This window comes from Alligator sinensis, unplaced genomic scaffold, assembly GCF_000455745.1.
Source record: "Alligator sinensis unplaced genomic scaffold, ASM45574v1 scaffold392_1, whole genome shotgun sequence".
Taxonomy (NCBI): Eukaryota; Metazoa; Chordata; order Crocodylia; family Alligatoridae; genus Alligator; species Alligator sinensis.
Window position 1 is genome coordinate 3646940 of NW_005841898.1, and position 10026 is coordinate 3656965.

At 42.9% G+C, this 10026-nt stretch overlaps 1 protein-coding gene across 4 annotated transcripts in view; it reads right to left on the reverse strand.

Moving 5' to 3' along the window:
- The window catches only part of UHRF2 (ubiquitin like with PHD and ring finger domains 2), a 162467-nt gene that overhangs the window by 26365 nt on the left and 126076 nt on the right, over positions 1–10026 (reverse strand). For all 4 annotated transcript variants that reach the window (XM_006018372.3, XM_025197547.1, XM_025197545.1 and 1 more), the window contains one exon: positions 1260–1366. In XM_006018372.3, the coding sequence (XP_006018434.1) occupies positions 1260–1366 (107 nt within the window). The remainder of the gene's footprint in view (positions 1–1259; positions 1367–10026) is intronic.

Genomic DNA, 10026 nt, shown 5'->3' on the forward strand with positions numbered 1-10026 from the left:
TGACATGACCAGGACCAGCTCCTTGCTCCTGGAATTATTTTCCACATCTGAAGTCAAACACGTCGATCGCCAATTGTCCTCTTCACTCATCTACGGACTTGATGACTTCCCTATTTACTTACTGGATGACTGTCATCCTTGTATCAAAGGACCATTGACAACGATCACAAGAACAAGATAACCTTGAAGCAGACTCCCAATAGGGAAAATTTTAGCCTGTACGATTAAAGTCTAATAAAAGTTATAAGCAACTGAAAACAGGGTTTTCCAATGCAGTGGGAACCAAACTTTTTGGCAGACATTCCACACATTAGTTCTGCACTCTCTCCAAGTGCCAATAAGATCCCCTTCCCCTGTCTGATCTGATTCTCAGATTTTTGCTCCCTGCCCAATCTGCTGCCCTGCTTCCTGCTCCATCTGGTGCCTTGCTGTCTGCCCCCTCCTTGGTCCACTGTGCACTACACACAGAAGCTGACCATGCTACTTGTGGCACACATGCCACAAGTTAACCACCCCAGTTCTAATGGAAAGTGTTGGACAATAGACTGGCCTCGCCTATAATTTGGAACCTACCAAATTTGTAATTTTGTGAGTTCTGTGAAATCCAGGGGATGCCTGCGAAATCCACTGGGGAAAAATAAACTTTCTAAAAAAAACAAAATGTTGGCTTCTCAGAGGGAGCCAGCAGTCCTCACTGCACTGTGGCAGCCAATCAGGGTGGACAAGGGGGGACTGCCTGTTCAAAGGGCTGTAGGCAAGACGGCTGCCACCCTCCGCACCTTGCAACTGTTGGCTGTGAGGATTGCCCATCATGTGGCCCCATAAGAAGTGGAGCTGCATGACAGACAGCTCTTGCAGCCAATCAGTGGCAAGGGGCAGGGCCACGTGATAGGCAGCCCTTGCAGCCAATCAGCGGTGAGGGGCAGAGCCAATGCCCCCCCTCAACCAGAGGCGTGAGGTAGCCCCACCACACTTTGCCTGCAAAATGGCTGTTTGGGCCCACATTCTGCCTATGAAATCAGGGGGTACCCCCTCCCCTCCCAATTAAGTAGGTCCCTACCTATAACATACCAATATATTTTTTCAGTTGTCAGTCCTGTTTTTAATCAACATACCAGGCTCTTGATAAAATGCTAGTGAATAGCAGGAAGTACGACTATTTACAATAGCGGTGTGTATAATATAAAGAACCCAGTGAAAAGTTAGTTTAAAATCAATACTCTTCAGTTCTGAGAATATGTTGAATCTTCAAAACTTACCTGTTCATGTGTGTTAATGTTTGATCAAATGAATGTTCTCCAATCCTTTTATTACCAGAAAGATCTCTACCACCACTTCCAGTGTAAGTAAATTCATCGCCTCGGTCCTGTGTGAGAAGAGTATCTTGTTTTAACATTTCAAATTCAAGTATTGGACCCGAGAAACCACTGCATTATTAGTCCTATTTGCTCAGAAAAACTGCCTGAAGCCCACTGTGTACTCCATCTCAGAACAGCTCTATATATAGAAAATTATGTCAACAGGAAGCTACTTGTTTCTACATTCTGTACTCATCGGGAACTGATCATAAAACACAAAACTCTTACCTTCTAAAAAGTGGACTCGTTTTTTTGTTTTGTTTTTTTAAGAAACGTAATATTGCTTGGAGATGGAAGAATAGACGTATCTAAATTATAGCATTTAAATATTCCAGCTTCATGAGATTAGTTTCATAGGAGATGTATTTGCAAAATATAAATTGCAATATAAATTGCAAAATATAAAATGTATTTGCAAAAAATATAAATATTGTAACTGATTTAGGACTCAATTCTGCAAGATATTAATCTGGCAAAGCATTTAAGCAGATATACTTGCATTGCTGGATCAGGTCCAGAATGTTCCAGCCCACATTTGAATGAGGTTGGTAACAGAGCTTCATTAACTTAGATAATCTCTAAAACGTACTTTCGGCTATATTAAATGCTGTAACATTTCATAAATATTTCTTTCATAAAACTCTTAAAGACTGCTATCTTTATACCATGCTACCATTATACAAATGGGCACATTTATTGGCATCCACTTAAACAGTATATGGGCCCTCTCCAAAAGCATTTTTATAACATAGGCTAAAGGAACCAAAACAGTAGTATGTAAGCTATTATAAAGCAGTTGTATAACTATAGCACTGTGTCTCTTCCTCTTTTCTTTTCTCAAAGTTAGTTTTAGTGCCATGCCTGAATTTAGCTCCTCAGGGCAGATGTCCTCTCTCTACTACTTCTACTACTACTTTGGGGGAAATCAAAATATCACATAATAATGGACTGCCATATGTTTAGTATCCTGTAGTTGGAGTACTGAAAGTTTAGAAGGATGTACATGAAGTAATTAAAAATGTAAGCCTTTGCCTTGTTTGACCGAAAGCAAAAGACCTGAGATGAGATCAGAATGTTTTGGTGCTTTGAATTATGTTAGTATTCTAAAGTGGCCTTTGGTGGATGGGTTATTTCGGACTAGGAAATATTCATAAAAGTAGTGCCCAAGAGAGTGCAGACTATTTTTTTTCAATGTTATTAATTTTAAATGTAGTAGTATACCTTTGTATTGTATTTCACATATGAATGTTTTGTATTGATAGAACAAATTCTGCTCAAGGATCTTAAAGCAGTTCCAACCTTTACTGAATTAAACCTGAACCATTTTAGGTGAGGCCTCATTGAATTTTACTAATAAATTAATAAATAAAATAATTAGTGTATATGATCTAAGAGCCTTAAAGTCTTAGCAAGAATAATGCCATAATACTGCTGACCACAGATCTAAGAAACAATGGATTTTTGAGTGACTGACATACATAAGTATCCATAAAAAGTCAATACTGGATCAATTGGAGGCAGCTTTTTATTTTTATTTTAATATTTCTTAACTAGAAAGTGTCAAGATTAAATTATTTTATTTAATTTATTTGCTATCTTTTACTCTACATAAAATACCGATTTTTTTTAAAACCGCTTATGACCCACAACAGTTAAAATGCTGTTTACTTTTGTACTGTAGATAAAAAAAAATGGCTGCTGTTAGTGCAGTAAAAGCACAGTTCAGGAATGCAGTTTCAACATGGTCCAGTATGAATGACTACAAGATCCAACTGTGTTTTACTTGTTTTAGGGGCATATCACATTTTAACAGAATGCACCCAGCATTACAGGATTAAAAATGCAAAAAAGGACCTACTGCCCATATCTGTTAAAAAAAAAAGTTCTCATTTTATTAATACTGAGATTTCCAAATTTAAGAGCTACCATAGTGTATAAAGGAATCAAAGTTATTTAGACATACCAGTACAGTACCTTTAAATCAGCATAGTTATAAGTGACCCTTATTCTGGTAATACATCTGCATACAACAAGATATCACCCTGCATACCACTAGTGCTAAAGTACCAGTTTAAGAATCATTCTGTCATTACAACCCTTAAAAAATATAGACTGGACTAAAAGACAACTGGTGGTAGACTTATTTTGAAGAGTGGACAACTTTTAAATGTCTAGGGACTACTTGTGCAATTCCACTAACTTCACTGTTGTAGTATAAAAAAAGAAACAGCATTATAACTGGCAGAAGATGTAGATTAGCACTATCACTTGTGTAAGAAAACGGTATATTTAATCACTATATTTGTATGGGTAGTTGCTCTTCAGTAGGTGTGCTCAAAACTCAAAGTACAAAATAAGAGGTGTTTAGAGCTCTAAGTTTATGATTTTGGCTTTTTTTTTTATGAAGTTGTATTTAAAAAAGTTCTTCTATCTTCTCCCCTTCTCTTCCCTCAAACAATTTTACTTGTTGAGAACTCAGAGGGCCTCTTACAATCAAGTGTGGAGCCATACAGTTTGCAGGTAAATTCTGGAATGAATATGGTACTGAAGTTGCACAGCTGTAGCTGTGATGATCCAGAGCACATTCACAAAGCTAGATTTGTAAGGTAAGGCAATATTACTTATTTGACCAACTTTATAGTTAGGAGAGATGTTAGATGTACCATTTATTTCCTAACAAGGAATTTTGTCTCACTGAAGTGACAGTGATCTAAATACTGTACTGACACAAACCTTAAAAAATAAAGGAAGTATACACACACTTAGGCTCATACATTACTTTTTAAAAAAAAAAATCTTAAAGGATACACAATACCAATGAAAAATTATATCCACACATTTTTAACAATATAAAGATACATTTAATAAAAGCTTTCTTTTCAAAATATGAACCTTTCACAAGGGATGAAACAATGCTACGGGATCAATTCTTAAAGAGGTAATTTTCACTAACGATTTTCAGACCAAAAATCTAAACACACGGGTATAATTTAATAGTGAATTTCTTACCACCACTGACTATTTGGCATCACAACAGAAGTGGAAAAAATGCATTGCAAGACTAATGTCGTTAAATTATGATAATCCTTGGTAATCGCAGTTAGTAACAGCAGAACAAGAATAATGTCATGAGAGAAGGATTCTCAGGGTTACACAAGGGTATGTAGTTAGTTATAGATCACGTTAAGTTTTCCCTATGCAAACTAAAGAAAAAAAACTGCAACTGTAAACAAAATACTTCCTTAACAGTAGCAAAAAAAAGTAGTACAAAGTAAAAACATGGGATGGAAAACACCAAGTTACATAAATCCATGGCATATCCTCACCTTAAAAATATTCTGTTCATTTCATTCATCACATCTCAAGACAAAGATTTATTGAAGGAAAAAGGAAAAGGATTCCAAAAATGGGTGAAATTGTTTACTAGAGACATGGAAAGATTTCCATTTGAGGACAGATGGACAAAATTAGACCCACTGAATAAAAAGGGCCAAGGCTACAATATCTTAAACACTAAAGGGAGGTCAAGAGTTCTTATGTACCTTTAACTTCCATCAATGATCTGGAAATTAATATAAAATCACTGCCAGTAAATTCTACAGATGATAGTCTGTTAAGCAACAGAAAATAATAAGGACATGACTTGAGAGGGTGCATCTACTGAAATACTCTGCATTGCTCTGTAGTGGATCCATTCAAGCAAAATGCATTTTAATACTCAAATGCAAAGCTATGCAGCTATAGGAACATAAGCCATACACATACAGAATGGGTGGTTGCATCCTGGAAAGTAATGATTTAGGGATCACAGCAGACAAGTAACTGAATATGAGCTCCAAGTGAAATGCTGCAGCAAAAAAAAGCTAATGCAGTTGCTAAATATATGGAAACAGGATGGCAGAAAGATGTTTTCATTTCTTTGCATGCCTCTGGTGAGCCAGATACTTGGTCAGGAGCAGACTTCAGTTTTAGGCCACTACGCTTTACCAGGAAACGATATAGTGTAACTGTAATGCCTCACGCAGTTTCATGGTTTGTACCGTCCTAACAGTCCCAACATCAGGTGTGGGCAAAACATGGCCTGTGGGCCGCATCTGGCCCACCAATTGATTGTATCCGGCCTGCAGTGCCGGCAAAGGTTGGAGCCAGAGCCGCTGCCACCCATAGGCCAGATAGAATCAATCTGCGAGCCCACAGGTGGCAGCTCCAGTCTCTTTTGGCATGGAGCGGGATGCTGGGCAGAAGCATCCCTGCCCACCTGGCACTGTGCAGCAGCCTGGGAGATGGAGTCCAACCCTGTGGTGCTGGGTGGGCAGGACTGTTTCTGCCTAGCATCCCTTGTGGTGCCACCAGAGGACAGAGCCCCACCTGCCCACCTGGCGTGCAGTGAGGGGGCAGAACTGAGCCTCCCACGCAAGCCGAAGTCTATCTGTGGGGGGGGAGAGGGCAGGTGGCAGGAACAGTCCCCACTACAGCTCCATAGGGCTGCAAAGGCCACAGCCCCACCTCTGGTACGACACAGCTCTCCATTCCTGCCTGCCTGTGTCAGCCAAGCTGGGCAGCACCGGTGGGGGAAGGAGGGGTGGCGGCGGCACAGAGAAAGGAGGCAGAGGAACATAGCAAGAACAAACAGCTAGAAGTTAAAGCAATACATATTCAAATTAGAAATATGGCATTCATTTAATCATGTGGGTGATTAACCAATGGAAAAAAACTACTAAGAAAAGTAGTGAATTATCCATCTCTTTAATTTGAAAACTTCCAAAGGTGTGCCCTTTCACAACACATACTTTAGCCCAAACACAAGTTATAGTTTAGTCAACCACAAACTATAATTAATAAATATTTTGAAGAATTTCAGTCTTAGAACGGATATTTGGGGCACCTCAGTACTAAGTACTGAATGTTTATTCCTTTAATTTTTTTCTCAGTCAGGATCTCATCCACAATAGAAAGATAACCTCTCCATCTAGTTTTCTTCACAACCTCTTATAAAAGGGATTTTGACCATAGGCTGATTGACAGTCCATCTCCTGGGGAACTGGGGCCAACCTTTTTTGGCACACATGCCACAAATCAGCCCTGCAACCCCCAGTGTAGGGGTGTACCAATAGAGATTTTGGGGGCCGATACCGATAGCTGATATTTAAGGAGGCATATCAGCTGATACCAATCCGATTTCCAATACAGCTGCATTCAGCTGGTAAGTCTGTTGTAGTGGAAGGGGAGAGGGGAGGGAGGGGTGTGGGGGGGCAGATCAACACCACCCACGGTGAGGGAGGAAGGGGGCAGAGGCAGGCACTGCCCAGCCAGGGCAGGGCGGATGCGGGACGGAGTTGCGGCTTGTCATGGGGGTGGGGAAGAGGCGGCTTCCGACTCTGTGCGCCCCCTGGGAGGACATGGAGCAGGGGGGAGGTGCCCCTGGATCTGCGTGGGGCGGCACTGAGGCTGCAGCTGTGGGATGGATCTAGGGCTGCACTGGGCTCTTCTCACTGGGGGCTTTGCTCAGAGAGGGTGGTGGCGCTGGGAGGGAGGCTACGGAAAGGGCTACAACCACCCCAGATTTCACCGTAGCCTCACTTCCAGTTCTGTCACTGCCCACCCAGTGCAGCCCCGACTCAAACCCTGCCTCTCCCCAGGTGCCATGAAGAGCCAGGGCAGTGCCGGGTGGATGGTGGCGGCGCTGGGAGTGGGGCTACAGTGAAATTTGGGGTGGCTGCAATCCCCTCTATAGCCCCCCTCTCAGCACCACTGCCACCTGCCCAGCCCCCGCTGAGAAGAGCCCAGAGCAGCCCTGGCCCCAGCCTGCAGCTACAGCCTGCCCACCCCATGCAGATCCGGGGGCACACATGCCCCTGTGCCCTCCCAGGATGCGTGCAGCAGCAGGAGCCACCCTGTCCTGGATGAACTGTGGGTCCGTTCCATGTCTGCCCCACCTCGGCTGGGCAGCGCCTGCCCCTGCCCCCTCCGTCCCTCCCCTTGGGGAGTGCTGATCTGCCTCCCCCACAGCCCTTCCTTCCCTCCTCCCCTTCCACAAAAGACTTACCAGCTGCACACAGCTGTGCTCTGCACTTCACTGCCTGCATGCTGCGCTGTGGCATTTATCAGCCAAATTATCAGCCACTTCAGGCCGATTTCCAATACAGCCAATTTTCTTTATATCTGTACCAATCCGATATTGGACCGACGTATCGGTGCACCTCTACTAAAGTGCTACTCTGATCCCTTTCCCTTACCTAATCTGCTGCTCAACTTTCTGCTCCTTGCCCTGTGCTCCCTGACTGAGCTGTTGCTCTGCTTTGTTTTCTGTCCTGCGCTTCTTGCCTGTTTTGATGCTCTGCTTTCTGCTCCTTGCCTTATCTTCCTTTGTGCTGTCTGTCCCTTCCCCAGTCTGCCACATGGCACATAGAGAGGCTACCTGTGCCACTTGTGGCACCCATTCCACAGATTGGTCATACCTGGTATGCAGGGTGTATAGGGGTTTTGGTATAGAGCAAAGTGGGATACAAGAAGACAGAGAGCACAGAGCCTCCAGTATCCGGGTGGGAACTGGAATAAGGGATATGATATATGAAGAGAGGGATAGCAAAGAGCGTTTTGAAATGTGGTGAGAACAGTTGCAGGGAGACTCTGAAGCAGAGAGAGATTGGAGGGTGGCACACAGGGAGCTCATTGGTGGGCTCCTGGTGTATGCAGAGTTTAGTTTACACAAATCGTGAAGTGTATGTAATTTCTCCCTCCAGGTCCCTTCTGGCCCCAATTATGAATCTTTCCTCTTAAAAAAAAAAAAAAGGACCCTTTTTAAAATATATTGGGTTTTAGTTTCATTTGATACTTGATAATTAGCTCATGGAGGCTTTAACAGGGAGCCAAGGGCTCCTATTACTTTAAGGGAGAAACTGTAGCAGAAAGAGCCCCAGGCAGCTGAGCATGGGTTAGCTGCAGAAGAAAAGGCAGGCTGCTCATCAAGCCCAGAATGAGAACTCCTGTGAGTGACTGGGGAAGTAACTTGACCAGAAGGGGGCAGGGGTTAGGAAGCATATAAACCTGGGGCCTGAGCTAGGGCAGGCAGCCTGACCCTGCAGGCTGAAGGGGAAAGAGCTCCCAGGCAGGAAGACTGCAGAAGGGTTTCTGGCTGACACCTGGGCTACCCTGGGAAAATGAAAGCTTGCAGGGGAATAAGACTCAGGGTAGGGTGGAGTTTGTGGTATATCCAGGGAACTGATGTTTTATGTTCAGACCCAGTATGGAATTTTAGCCAGAGGGCTTACTCCTTTGTTACAGTTTACTGACAGACTGGGCTGGGACTATCAGGGATGGAGAAGTCCTACCAGGGCCCAAGTAGGACAGAAACAGGGCTGGGGGACCCAGTTCCAAGGGCCCAGAGCCAAAGCAGGCGAGACAAAGGCTGAAACTCAGAAGCCAGGTCCAGCACATAGGCATGGGCTAAAGGAGAGGAAAGGGGCAGAGGCTGTGAAGGAAAAGCCCCAACAAGGGAGAGTGATTGAATGGCAACATCTGTGAGGCTTGGGCATGGCTACAGGGGCCACAAAGAGCCCATAAGGCAAGTTACCCGGGAGACATAGACAGGCCAGGAGGGTCCACCAGAGTGAATGTAGGATTAGGATCAGCAGGATGCTAGAGGGATCCACTGGAGGTCAAACAGACTAGGGTTTGCTCTAGGACCCTTGGGCAGCTTCCCTTTTTACATTCTAATAATTCCAACAGAGGTGTTGCAGACAAGGGAAGAGGGAGGATACTTTAGAGCCAACGTACAGCTGCATGGTCACCAGGTGGTATCATAGCCACCTCTGGGACCCAACACTTGCTACAGAGACCCTGATCAAAAGACAGTCCTACAATTTAGGATTTACACAAATAAATATTAGGTAGGATGAAAAATAAAAAGTCTTAGGATATAAATTGACTACTAGCAGACAAAGGCAAAAAGGAAAACTTTTGGTATGGGCAGGCTACAATTTGCTTATCCATTGGGTATTCCACTGCATAGACATACCAGACTAGATGGAACCACTAGCATAACCTGGCATGGGATTTTGATATGCAACTCAAGTAATGAAAACAGTAGAGTTTTTCTTTCTTATTATTGTTAGAACCTAAGCACTGGGCTTACACTGGAAATTAAAAAAAAAATGCAAATGGGCTGTGAGTTTAAAGAATAATCCTCGTCTTGGGGAAATCTGAAGCAAGTATCCGCTAAGGGAACTACTCTGGCATGTTATTCCACATTTACTATTCCATTTAATTTTCCTATATAGGCAAACTGTAAGATTAGTTTATGTACACAAAAGATGAGTAGTTATGCACCATGAAGAACCTAATCCTTGCATATGATTCAGGAAAATCTGGTATAAGTAAAGGCAACTAGCACAGTTACAGTGCTGTCAGGAGCTAGTTACCCATAAATAATGGTATAGCATGCATACATACTCCATGGTAGAACCCACAGCACAGAGTCAGATGAAATGTAAATTTCAAATATCTGGTTTGAGTAATGAAAAGTACAGAAACTTTAAGAGAATTCTCTCTATGGAACATGGGGCAGACATTGAAATACTTCAATGAAATGTAAATTTTTAAAAGAGATCTAAACAGAGGCTAATATTATGCTATATGTAAAAGGAAGTTTGGAAATTGGACAGCAGGA